Genomic DNA, 13,426 nt, shown 5'->3' on the forward strand with positions numbered 1-13,426 from the left:
AAATCACTCCTTGGCAATAACCCTCATGTCATATGTGATGAATGTGGTTGCTTGTCTCAATGATGGTTAGGTGCAACATTGCCGTGTCGACAGTCGACAGTGTGGAAGAACAGAACGCACACTCGTCCTCTACAGAGTTCCCCGCCATCACAGCTGCAGTTTCACTGTGCCAAGGCCTGAACTGAAGCGTCAGGTTGAAGGTGCTCTACACTCACAGAGAGTGCTTCTCTATTCTCCGCACAAGACCCTTTATATGGAGTTTTACTGCACTTCAAACTAGAATCATGGGATGTGATTTTAAACAGTCTTGCGTTATATGAAACGTCCAGAGGGATTGCAGGCGTTATTACCTCTTAATCATGTGCTCATAGATGAACTTGGGCATGATGGTGATGGTCATGGCAGAGGGAGATGTGGTCAAGATGTCTTTAATCTGAGGATCCTAAGGAACAAACAATGAAAACCCCACGTTGACAGGACAGTCGTCTTGGCACATCACGGAGTGAAGTACACTTCAGTGTGTCTGAATGTCTGTCCTAGCTCGCCAGTGAATTCAAAACAACTGCAGTTTTTCGGGCATCACTCCCTCTGCCTCTCACCTTGAGGCCAATGACATTTTGGCCGTTGATCTCGCAGATGTAGTGCTCGGTGAGCAGGCCGTTGCGGGCGGCGGAGCCGTCCTTCACCAGAGAAGTGATGCGGCCAGACTTAAAGATGAAGCCCACGTGGCCAGAGCTGTCCTTGTGCATGGTCACTGTGCGCTGGAACGGCCTGTGAGCAAAGTGAAATGCACAAGAGTTTACAGTGATGCGTCAAGTCACAATTACACCAGCTTCAGACATCAGACTGCTCATGTTGGAGATGTCCACAAGGAGGCGCCAGAGCTAGCCGTTCAATGGACCGAGATACACTGTACCGCTCCTTTTACTAGTTATGCCAATCATGCTATACTATTACAATAGGGCTGGGTATCGATTCAAATTCCAAGAATCGATCCGATTCCGATTCTGAAGATTAAGAATCGATTTATTTCGATTTAATCGGTTCGATCCGATCCAATTCGGGGTTTAGTGTTATTAAAAATGTATTTGAGCTGTTTCCTGACTATGTATAGAAGCAACATGTTAAAACTAGTATTATATCGATATTAATCAGCAAATAGTTACTGGTAGTTGGTAGTTACTGATGGCTGGAAGACTGGTGAAAAGGGTCATCATAAATCTACCTTCAAGAAAGGTAATAAACAGGACAATAAACAGAGGACATCTTTGAGGTGTCTATGTCTGCAACAGTGGACTCCTACTGGGACACTAACCAGTGCATTATTATTATGATTGAAATAATTAAGAATTGACCTAAAAGCTGTTGCTACCAAATGCATTTTTATTTTAAAAGTGCTCACACTTAATAAACTGAAAGTATAAAATGTAAACGTGTATTTTTCTTTAAAGTGCGAATATAAGAACAGAACTGTCATGTTACGGTCCCCGACCCCTCCCTTTTGGGCGTGTGTTAACGTTGTCTGCGTCTACTCGTCTGCGTCTGTAGATCTCCGTGGGTGCGAGTGCGTCTTGTGATAGTCCGTCTCACCTCGTGGTTCGTCTCACCTCGTGGGGTTTGTGTGTTCACGCAGCGTCCTGTGCTCGTCGTTGTTTGAGTCACACACGTTATGCTTCGGTAAATGTAATAAACGTAACGATTTGGAAAGTGCAAAGGATTCTGTCTCGTCCATCGCCTTGCGCCCAACGTTACAAGAACATTTTTAACTTTTTTAAACTGTAAAAACACTGGGTAAACTGTCAGTGACACGGACTAACTGTAAATAGTCACAGACACTGGATAAACTGTCCTTCTACTTTTAGATTTCCGATTTGACTATCGTCGTTACCGGCACTGTCCGACGCCATGTTGTTTTACAGTTAGTTAGACCGAGCACGCCTGCGTGAATTCAGTGACGAGGCGGGGGTAAAAGTTCACCAAAAAAAATATATATATATATATATATATATCTCGATCTTTGGACGTACGAATCGATTATCAGATCATCATATGCGAATCGATTCTGAATCGGAAAATCGATTTTTTCAACACAGGCCTATATTACAAATTATAAACTTCCTCTTTCAGAATTTTCTTTGCGATGTCCGAGTGAAATCCAGACACACACTCGCTGCTCTCGTGCTGGCCGTGTGTGTGAAGAACCTGGACCTGTATGAGCAGCAGCTGTAATGTGTGTGTGTGTGTGTGTGTGTGTGTGTGTGTGTGTGTGTGTGTGTGTGTGTGACTCGCCTGTCGCGGACGATGAGTTCGATGCGCAGGTCCGCCGCCGCCTTCAGGGCCTTGTGGGCCTTGTCTGTGCTCCACCCGGCACAGTTCTGCCCGTTGATCTGCAGGACCTGGTCCCCGAAGCGCAGGCCGGCCAGGGCCGCTGGGGAGTTCGCCTGCACCAGCTGAATGAAAATGCCCTAGTGGGGGGAGGGGGACAGACTGGATCAACACTAGAACCCACGTCCTGCAGCTCTGCACCAACTGCACACTGCCCGGCAGGAAGGTTCCGTTTCCAGGTCGGGCGGTGAGCTTTACTCACGTTGTCGATGTCCCGCAGCCGCAGGCCGACCTTGCCGTCCTGATCCTTGCACAGGACGACCTCGCGCAGGCCCGGGCGGATCTCGGCCCTGCGGATGCCCACGTCGGTGCCCGTCACTGGGCGCACCATGCCGCCCACTCCAGACAGCGCCACCTGCTGCAACGGGGCAAAACAAGAGCAAAGTGAGCCTCGCTAGCACCAGAACCTCGTCAAGTGACAGCCACGCGGGGGGGGTGAGAGAGCGGCCGGGGCGGAAGACTGGACGAAGAGGAATGGCCTTGTTTCACTCTCCCTACTTCACTCAATGCCACCATAATAATAAAACACAATGACGATCAACACACGAACAAGATAATCATGTGACTGGCAGGTTACTGGCAATATCTAGACAGGTAGGTGACATTACTGTCCACTAATGGCAAATAAAACTATGGGAGCTCAGTTAGTGCAGACGGACAAGGCCAGAGCCACTGGAGACACGAGCTTCACGCCCACACTGTGATCTCGGGCTCCACGCAGACGCACGCACGCACTCCCTCCCTCCCCCACACACACACAGCCACCCACCCATGTTCACCACCCTCACACACACTGGCTATATGAGTCAGTTGTAGGACCGCTATGAAATATGGATTGTGCACACAGCCTCTTTGAGTCACTCCTTAAAAAAGAAAACCCAGCACTTCCTCACACATGCAATACAGTACTACGCCTCCCCCACGTTCTTACACAATTACACCGTCTGCAGAAAACAGCCAAACAGAGTAGAAGTAAAAGTCTATACAGTCTCAGGGCTCTGGAGAACAACGGCTGCTTCGTCTGCCGCCTGTATGTTGTTCTTTCTTTATTTGTGCATGTGTGTGAAGTTTGTTTTTTTACTGTTTCAGTCTGCAATGACATTGCTACTGCCAGATCTCTGGGCAAGCAATTGCAGGAGTGTTCTGTTTAAACACCGACATTCCTTCATCGGCTGACTCTCTGATAACCGCTAATGAGCCTGGGCATACAGAGAACTCGCACGTGACCCTGGCCCAATACACCGCAATACTTAGCACAAGCACGGACATAATCCTGACCCACGGGTGAATGTGATCAAGTGGCACTTAAAAACGTGGTTGATACTACAGTGTGTGCTGCTGCTCAACAACCCAAACAAACTCACATTACTGACTGCTGGGATGAGTGCCAGGTTCTTCTGTACCTCATCGCTGTTCAGACTGAGACCCATGTACTCGCCCAGCTCCTCTAGATTAGGGTACAGACCTGAGGTGGGGGGCAGAGAGAGAGAGAGACAGAGAGAGATTCTATTGCATGATAAAATATCACAAAAGTAGCACTTCTGCAGATATTTTTGTGTCTTATTTGTGAACATAACATGAACCCAGTAATACAAAGAAGCCATGTACAATAGAAGTTAAATGGTAAATCCGCGTTATGTATCAATATTTGTTTGATTTAGTCTTATGGCACCATTCATCATGTACTTCTCAGCTTAATTTGATGTGAACATAATGGAGTGTTGAACTTCAGCAGTGTATCTTAGCCGCAGACAGAATAGGCGCCAATGTTTACATAAAGTAATAACTTCCTGGAGATATCCGTGGCAACGGGAGCCGTGTTTGCTCATGCGTGGCTCTGCCTCACTCTGAATAAGCACAAAACAACACTCAGCCACCTGTAGACTAAAGGTATAAAAGCATGCATGTGTGCGCTCTCTCTGTCCCTCACACACACACGATGGATAAAGCACAAAACGGTGGCTCACTGTGTTCCTCCCGTTGTCTTAAACGCATCATCACACACCCTCATCAGCACCCATCAATACATGCAACATCACATCCTGAATACAGGTTAATCCAATAGATCCTTATGCCACTGGCTTAGAAATTATAGGTGTTGAGGGCTATTTTTAGCAGCAACTCCACTAAAACTTCCCAATGAGTCACCTATTGCTTTAAACAACTTTCCCTTCGCCAAACAGGCTTTGCTTGTCTCCTTCAATGCAGAAATTACTGTGTGTTTGGAAACCTCTGATGTCGCACGTCACATGACCTCAGTGCGTACACACAGTCTTCCACTTGTGTTTGTGGTCTTGTTTGGAGGAAAGCTCCACTACTCTTCACGGCACATATCCACTCCTCCAAACATGTGCTTTGATATTTTATCTAAATGCCGGTCTGAAACTCAGCGTTGTGCTGCCATTAGAGCCACATCACAACAGGAGCCTGTCGGCCTCCGAGAGCTCTCAGACAAGACCGGCCCACGTTAAGAGCACTAACAGAACCGCTAACATTTCAGGATCGAGCCGTGCTGTCGGGCAGAGAGCTGGAAATCGAAGTGCGGAGAAGGAGGGAGGGATCCAACACAGGAAATGAGAGAGTGAGCTCATAGCCGCGGTGAGGACGAGAGAAAAGGAACAGGAGACGGAGGGGGAACAGGAGACGGAGGGGGAAATGGTGCCATCACGCTTGAGCTGCAGCCAAGTCACCCCCCCCACCCCCGACTGTCTGAACCCTCCGCCTCCAGACCCAAACGCTCCGCCTCCAGACCCAAACGCTCCACCTCCTCTTTGCCGTGCACAGAGCCCACAGCACGGTCTCCCTGACGACACGGAGCTGCTTCAGCTGAGCGTAAACAAAAGCCCCACAGCCCCTGACGGCGGCCCAGAGAGAGCGAGAGAAGAGGGAAGTGCGATTGTTCTGAACCCTTCTCAGCATCAACACTTTGTCCCGCTCATTTTGCGAGTGGATTCCCGCTCGCGGGACAGAGGTGGGATCCACCACATTTGGCTGGTCATGAAGAGAACGTCGAGACACACGAGGTGCCGAGAGGAAGATTTAAAAGCAGGAGAGTACTGTGGTCCTTATGCAGATACAGACTCGTCGGATCCTGGGGCTGTGAGACACGGCTTAATCCGTTACTGTGCAGTCTCGGCGAAAGGCTTTCATCTCTGTCCCTCACACCACCCACACAAAGTGACAGCAAGCAGAAGAGGAGAAGAGGCGGAGGGGGTCCTGAGGGAGGAGGATGGGGGTGGAGGAGGCGGAAACACGGTCATGTGGAAGGCTGGGGGCTGAGAGAGGCACTCACAAGCGCTCGGCAGGGCTTGCGTGGCGGGAGGGGGGGAGGCCTCAGCGATGGCCGGGGCTGACGAGGTGGACTGGGCAAACTGGGACTGTGCCTGCCGAAAAAGGGAAAACAGAACAAGACAAAACAACACATTCAGTCGAACACACCACTGCCTGCACACAGAGCGTCCATACCTCTCTCAAAATGCAAAAAAAAAAAGCATATTTATTGGGGGTGAAAACTATTATTCCCCTATTAACTATTTTAATAATATCATGTGGACACATGTAACACTTACCCTCATGACCTTGTCCACCTTCAGGTCCTCCAGTGAAGGATAGAGAGACATCCTGCAACAAATGGAACAAAGTCTTTAGCCTTTCCTCATGTTTGACATAATGAATGATTAAGTGCATGAACAGGCTGTCTGGCCCCAGCAGTGATAACCTCCTCTGGCAAGGGAAGGAGATCTGATTTCAAATTCTGATCCACTACACCGGAGATATCTGATCAAGTTCTTTAGAAGCATATGAACAAAACTCCCAAGTAATGTCAGCCAGTACAGCCTAAGTGCAGGGAAACCCATTAGGGTCCACTGGGGAGACGAACATAACCATCTAGAAGAGAGAGCACGGCAACACCAACGTGCTGCCAGGCGTCTGTGGAGATCACAGAGCAAACAGTTTAGCTCTTCCTGTTGGGGCTTTCACACAAACGCAAGCACGCCGACGAACTCGCGCGCAAGGACGTGTGATGATTCTAACGGGCACGTCAAGCAGACATTGCGCCTGTCGTGATGCAGCCGTCAGGTTATGCAACGCCACCTGTGAGCCCCATCTGTGTTCCAGAGCAACACAAGCTCAACCCCACGTGCTTGCGCACTAATGGAATTTTAACTATTAGCATTAGCAATTTTAACGAGTCATCGCAATTATCGATGATTATAAACTCCTCTACCTCACATCCGCATAAATATCATCTGCAATTTAATTTCAAGCTAGTATGCCTTTTAATATTGTACAGAATTACCACTCATAATTGACCAGATACATTTATCTGATAATACAGGCAGGGGTGGTTAATTGGAACATGAAGGATTGTGCTGAAGAATACAAAACAATATTAAAGTATAATTTAACTTTAGCTTCATAAGAAAGTTATTCATTTATCTCTTGTTGACATTTTCTAAACAGCGGAGACATATATAGGACTCACTGGGATTACATGGAGGATCAGACTGCTGAACTAACCTATAGGACCAGGGCAGAGTCCATATGTGTACTTGGGTTTGAACTAAAATGCTTAGCTAGTTTGTAGAAACCATTCTTTTCATTCACATAACTCCACAAACCATTAGTCAAGACAACCAAGGCAGAAATCAACCACAGTGGTTTAGAAATAGGATTTACAATCGAAGTGAATTACAGTCCTAGTATTCCTGAAGGAAATACATGCTGGTGTAATGATAACATCACAACCATGATAACATTTATCCTGTACAACTTTTCCTGTTTATATTCATTCTACAGCATGTTAATGTTAGCCTGCTAAGATCATAAGCAAATTATGTTTGGCATGTGTATTTAAATTAACTAAAGGAAAATTATGCAATAGTACATATGTACTCCACTATTTGGAACAGTATTAATAGTAGTGACTACATATGTACTGACAGGTATACACTGCACAGTGCTCCTACTCAAATGTAAAAGTTAGTATACAAGTATGACAGCTGATAAGTTTAAATGCTCAAAGGGAGAGTGTCCATCCACTCATTCCTGTCACTCTCATACTTCTGCGGTGGAAAGTTCACTCAGTGTGGCACTTGATAAAAACCTCTACACAATGTAGATGTACATACTGAAAAACTATAAGCCTAACCACATAAGACTTAGACACTACAAACTGTAAGGGCCCATTCAATTAAAGAGGTTTATTTCTCCCTACATGACTTTCTGTAAGAGGAAACAGAATGCACACATCCAGCAGAGAGAAGAGTTCAGAAAAAAGTGACTCCTGCATTAGTCATTCTACCACATGACTGAGTAGAGGCCAGATTTCAGGAGTGGCATTAACAAACTCTCACTGAAACTCACCCAGAAACTGGTTTAAATGAGATGTAACACAAGCCAGCAAGTCAACACCAACACCAGGGTCCATAAACTATATACACAAAATTTCCTGAACTTCCAGTAGTAGTATATTATCTTGTAGTGCAGGATATCAATGAAAAACAAATCCAAAGATGGCCAGCAATATTCTATGTAAAAACATTTCTTCTTTTATCCATGCATTTAAGAAAATGGATCACAAGTTGGAAAAAAGAGAAAAGGAAGTAGACAAGTGGAGTCTTCTTAGCAATGACATGTAACTGCTGATCAAGAGCTCAGGCAGCTGACGGAAGAGAGCCCTTTGAGGTCAGTTAATTCTTGCGTAAAGGTAGACAGACCTACAAGTAGTTTAGCTCTTCAGACATATGGTGTGGTCATTAAGCAAGTAGACAGTGACTGTTTTTGAACCGAAACAATGGCTACGTGCTTAAAGAGTCCACAAAAACCCCCGATCAAAGTAGTGTGTGTTCGTACCATTATACAGACTGGTGTTTCTGAAAGTGTCTTGCTTTTAAAAACATGACATTATCATTTGTAATTAACCATACTCTTAACACGAGCATATGCACTACTGTAGACAATATTCCGATATATATAAAAATAAATAAATAATTACAGTGCAGTACCCAGAGTTTCAAAATGAAATGGTAGTGAACAACTGAAGAATAGTAATTTAATAATGAAGTAAACCAGTTTAATCCTACGTAGGATGTCTAAAAACATCAAAGACTATCACAAGGGGAAAATTAGACACTCTCAAAATGTACTGCATACCACAAATCAACAAGAAAATGGCAACAGCTCATGATTCAAAGCATAAGACCTTGTTGTGTAAATCATGACGGCAAAGGCCATGTGCTCCTAGACATTGTAGGGATTGTACACAGCAGCACCATGATGAATTTGTCAAGTGTAGAGATGCATCCTAACTGTCTGGTCCAGCCAAATGACTCAGTATTGGACTCTAGAGCAACAGTGCAGCACTGATAAGAACAATGTTCTTGACTGGAGAAATCCATCCCTGCTGCAAACTTCACTGAGCATGCCTTTCTCGTTCTGAAGACAACCGCGAGGGCAAAAATCAAAGAGGACCTGAAATTGTGTGTATGACAGAACCTAAGCTTCTACTAATGTCCAAGGATTGCTTATATCAGATGGTCCCTGCACTTTAAACCCAATACTCAGTGTTAATTTAAACTCAATGTGCTAAGCACAGAGGCAAAACAAATAAAAACTCTACCACTGGTAGAGTACTATTTATATACTACAGTGTGGGTTTGTATGCTACATACTGATTTTAAACTCCCTCTACAGACAAAATTGAAAAAAGAAAGAAAACTCTCCCACACACTCTCATGAATAAACTCCTACAAAACCGCATAAGTAGAAAAACTTTACTCCCACACCATAAACTTATCCACAAAACAAATCACAGTAGGCCTGTCAAACATCTTATTAGTGAAGGTCTTTAGTGCTTTGAACTAATGCAGGGTGATAGGAACTGAAAAAAATATCATGATTAAACAAACATATTACCTCGACTATAGTTATTGAGCAATTTGGGTTTTATGCTGTATTTTTCCCTTTATAGTTCACTGACAAGTGTTCATTAAAGAAAAACTATTAAAAACTATTAAAGATGGGATATCTATTAAAGATGGGATATTTTCTTCTAATGAAAATTTTGATCCACAAATTGCATGAAGGTGTAAATATTTTAATGGTACAGTAAGCAATATGTTTAAACACCCAAGACTGTTACTCAGCAACACACCTGAAACAATAAGGTGCAAATCACCTTAGTGTGTGAATACCTTCCATGTGAATTTTCAAGCAAAACTGTAGTTACAGGAGGACAGAGTCCAAGATTCCAGAAACTGTTCGTCATATTTCCTTAAGAGAGATTACACCCTCCTCTTTTTCAAGAATTTTCCACCCTGCCACTGCTTCTACTGACTTGGCATGCTTGTAACCAAATAGTTAAGGAAGGGCAGGCTATAGACAACATGTACAGGGCTACTACCATATTTCTTAAAGATGTTCAGATTTAATTCAGGTTTATGCTCAATCTGTGCCAACTGAACTAAGAAAGATCACGTACTTGCACACAAAATACATGAGGGTACTCGGTCCATAGCAACACATACCATTCTTGGATCACAGAGATCTGATGTCAAGCTAACAGGATTTTCTGTGGCCAAGAGGAATCACACAAATGGACAAACATTACGCACACACCCATGTGACAGTGAGTCAGCTGAAAATGGAAACCTTCAACTTATAACACTTACAAAATACTGTACATTCCACTGAATATGTAGAACCACTACAAATCGAAACAATCAAGGCCATTATACCGAGTCAAACAGAGAGAATACTCACACTCAACCATCATCCTCTCCTATGCCTTTCACCGATGTATGTGTCTATTGTCCAGGGTAGTGTTCCCACTGTACTTCACAATTAAACCATTCTCAGCAAAATCGCAATTGTCAGTATGCCAATATCCCCCTAAATTGACCATTAGAGGTACTTAAATAGGACAAAGGATATTTGTCAGAAGTTAGTGTTTATATACATTACACAAGACCAGTGCTTTAAGAGCTCAAAACAAGGGTTGGCATCTTAGTTGTTCGGATGTATGAAATTATATTTTATATGATATATTACGATATTTTTCCACAGATGGTAATTAAAATGCTTCTGTTTTATGCATTGATACCAAAAAGCGCCATTTCAGAAGAAAAAAAATGTGGGGAAAAACCATGACAAATGGCTGTCCAGGAAAAGCATAATGTGACTAGGGAAGAAGACCAGAAAATATTTCACACTGCTGTACTATACTTTTGTGCACACTATATTTTTATATCGCGAACTTAAACGTTTTGAGCGAGTCAAATCCTAAACGTTTTGAGTGAGTCGAGTCCTAAACGTTTATTGAGTGAGTCGAGTCCTAAACGTTTATTGAGTGAGTCGAGTCCGTCGTAGGTCAGCTGCTCAGCGCCACCTGAGCGGATTACGTCGTTCGGGGAAAGCCCCTTCCAAACTGGCTGCATAAAAACACATTAGCGCTACAGCCCTGAGCCTTGTTCTAATCAGCTGATCAGATTTGTATACGTTTTATCTGCTGTCTTTCACAAAGCTTGTATTACTCCTTCGCCTTCGTTCGGATGTCTTTTTTTAGTTAAAATGCCACTATCAACCAAGTGTTTATTTGAAGTACTGGAAGAGTTTATTTCAGACATTTCCTTCATACACATTAAAGTGTAACTAAGCATAGCAAAGCCTCTAGTCACCCTCAAATTTATATATATTATAGCCGCTACTATAAGCTATAATTAAGCTATATTTCATTAGTTTTGGCGAGTCGCCTATGGTCACCTACCCTGTAGCATCACCACACAGCTAACTAGGCTAACTAGCTAAGCTAACAACTCAACAACGCTCTTAAGTTCCTCAAAGTTCCGCTGTGGTTATTTACGGCGAGCTGCCGTTACATATCATAACTACACAGCCGCCTAGCTAACCTTAAATCAGATTAGTTACGATAACGTTAGCTACCGAGCTGACTGAGAAAATAAACCAATACTCCAGCTAGTTAGCTAAATAATGTATTGGACAATTTCGCTAGCTAACTAAGAAATAAATGCACAACAAGCACCCTGTCGTCTGTTTGTGGATAATCTAGCTAGCTAGCTAACCAGCTAACCTAGATAACCATACCGTTGGTTAACTAGCTAGTTGACACGTCTAGGTGGTTTAATTAGTTGGTTATCCTGAGTAAGATATATGGCTAAACCTGTCAGGTTTCGGTTCCGTTAACCAATACTAATAATGACGGTTTATCTATATAGCTAGCTACATTTAGCTAGGTTATGTCGTAGTTGGTTAGCTAGCCAGCTAACGTTTAACTGTTTATATAGGGGAAAAAATCCACATTTGCGAAAACCGCGGATGTCAAAGCATCCGTCTTATTTAAACTCAAGGTAAATGAAATAAATTACAATACCTTTATAATTACTGAAACTGGCGTCGGTTGTAGCTGGGAGAAATGTAGGTGTAGATGGAAAGTAAACACGCTTAAAGGCAGTAGACAAAGCCTGTTTCACTTTAAACCACAACCTTCCTGCTCGGTTTACACGACGTGATGTTGACCGCCCACATACCATCAGCTGAGAGGCGTAAATCAATCGGTTACTCTCAAGTCTGTTCATAAATGTGTTTCTCAACATTGTTACTTTTACTGATAACGTTGATAGATATAATATAATATAATGCAATGTTGAAAAGGTTTTTTGAATACACCATCTTAACAGCAAACGAATTAATGGTACGCCTGACTGTTAAACTGAGAAACCGACAAGTCCTAGTAGTTCATATTGTTTCAGTACGCTAGAATGAACTAGACTTATTAATGTTCTAGAAACTTTAGGAGAGAACCTTCAGTTGCAATTCCTTGTTGGCTGACATTAGCTCCTCTGTCCATAAGCATTAGATGATACAAAACTGCAGCTCAAGCACTCACTTGCACTGGTGACCACATCTCACCTGTTCTCCTGCATCTTCACTGGCTCCCCGTTAAATACCACTGGTAGGTCGGTTTGACCGGTAGGATAGATTTTCAGAACACCTGTTATAATTCAAGATTCTCCTCTAAACGATCTTGCACCTTGTCATCTGTCCAAACGTCTTCTTCCACACAAACCATCTCGTCCCCTTAGGTCTTCCACTGCCAGGCTTCTGTCTAAACTCTGTCTAAATCTAAACTCTGTGATTTTGGTGATTTGGCATCTTCCAGACTCGCTCTTCACCTGTGAAACTTCATATCTGTGATCAATTTTCGTCTTTCCATATTTAAATCTAATCTTGACTGACCTCTTCTCTCTCGCCTGTGACCGTTCTTCTGCTTGATTACTGCTCATTGCTGATGTTTAGTTGTAATATTGTCTCGTTGATGGTTCGCAAGTGTTAAATTCTGTGTTCGGTTGTTCTGTGTACTAATGATTGTAAGCGTTTTTGGATTTTAGAAAAGCGCTACATAAATATATGTATATAATAACAAATATTAGACTGTTCTTTATATTGAGATATATACACTCAATCACTTTATTCAAAAACCTATATAAATACTATATCTACTCTGTGCCCACATAATCTTTTCTAACAGTTCAATTACATACTGCTGCACAGATGTTCACATCTGCACAATTCATCCTCAGTGTTATGTCCTAGCCTTTACTACTCAGTTCTTGGCCACAGGACTGCCGGCAGTATTTGGGACACAGCAGCATTTACACCATCATAGTGGCATGGCTACAGGCGTAGAACTGGTGCAAGTGTATTAGGCCCAGCAGTCTGGATGTAGGTTTTTTTTTCACACCTTACTGCAGAGTGGATGAAGGATAAGCAAGAGAACAAAAAGTGTACACGGTGGTAGACTCCGTCCATCTACAGGGCAGGACCTCTCAAAGTAACTGGACTGCATAAACATGTTAGATAGTTCTTAAATAGACTATCCTTAACATAGACTAGCCTATAAAACCAGGAATTTGAGGATTGGTATTTTCAGCTTCAAGCTTTTGAATACAGATCACAGAACACTGAATACATTTGGACACATGGCATTTGTAAAAAAAAAAAAAAAAAAAAAAAAAAGTCA

General features: G+C 43.2%; 1 protein-coding gene across 1 annotated transcript in view; it reads right to left on the bottom strand.

The window, feature by feature from the left end:
* The window catches only part of sdcbp2 (syndecan binding protein (syntenin) 2), a 12,835-nt gene extending 904 nt beyond the window's left edge, over nucleotides 1-11,931 (bottom strand). Inside the window, exons 1-8 of the mRNA XM_076983703.1 lie at nucleotides 11,777-11,931; nucleotides 5,955-6,006; nucleotides 5,678-5,768; nucleotides 3,750-3,850; nucleotides 2,588-2,743; nucleotides 2,290-2,465; nucleotides 600-771; nucleotides 351-442 (exon numbers count right to left, since the gene is read on the bottom strand). Coding sequence (XP_076839818.1) covers nucleotides 351-442; nucleotides 600-771; nucleotides 2,290-2,465; nucleotides 2,588-2,743; nucleotides 3,750-3,850; nucleotides 5,678-5,768; nucleotides 5,955-6,005 — 839 coding nt within the window. The 5' untranslated portion in view covers nucleotide 6,006; nucleotides 11,777-11,931. The remainder of the gene's footprint in view (nucleotides 1-350; nucleotides 443-599; nucleotides 772-2,289; nucleotides 2,466-2,587; nucleotides 2,744-3,749; nucleotides 3,851-5,677; nucleotides 5,769-5,954; nucleotides 6,007-11,776) is intronic.
* Between the last annotated feature and the right edge of the window lie 1,495 nt (nucleotides 11,932-13,426).

Source organism: Brachyhypopomus gauderio, chromosome 21 (genome assembly GCF_052324685.1).
Source record: "Brachyhypopomus gauderio isolate BG-103 chromosome 21, BGAUD_0.2, whole genome shotgun sequence".
Classification (NCBI taxonomy): domain Eukaryota; kingdom Metazoa; phylum Chordata; class Actinopteri; order Gymnotiformes; family Hypopomidae; genus Brachyhypopomus; species Brachyhypopomus gauderio.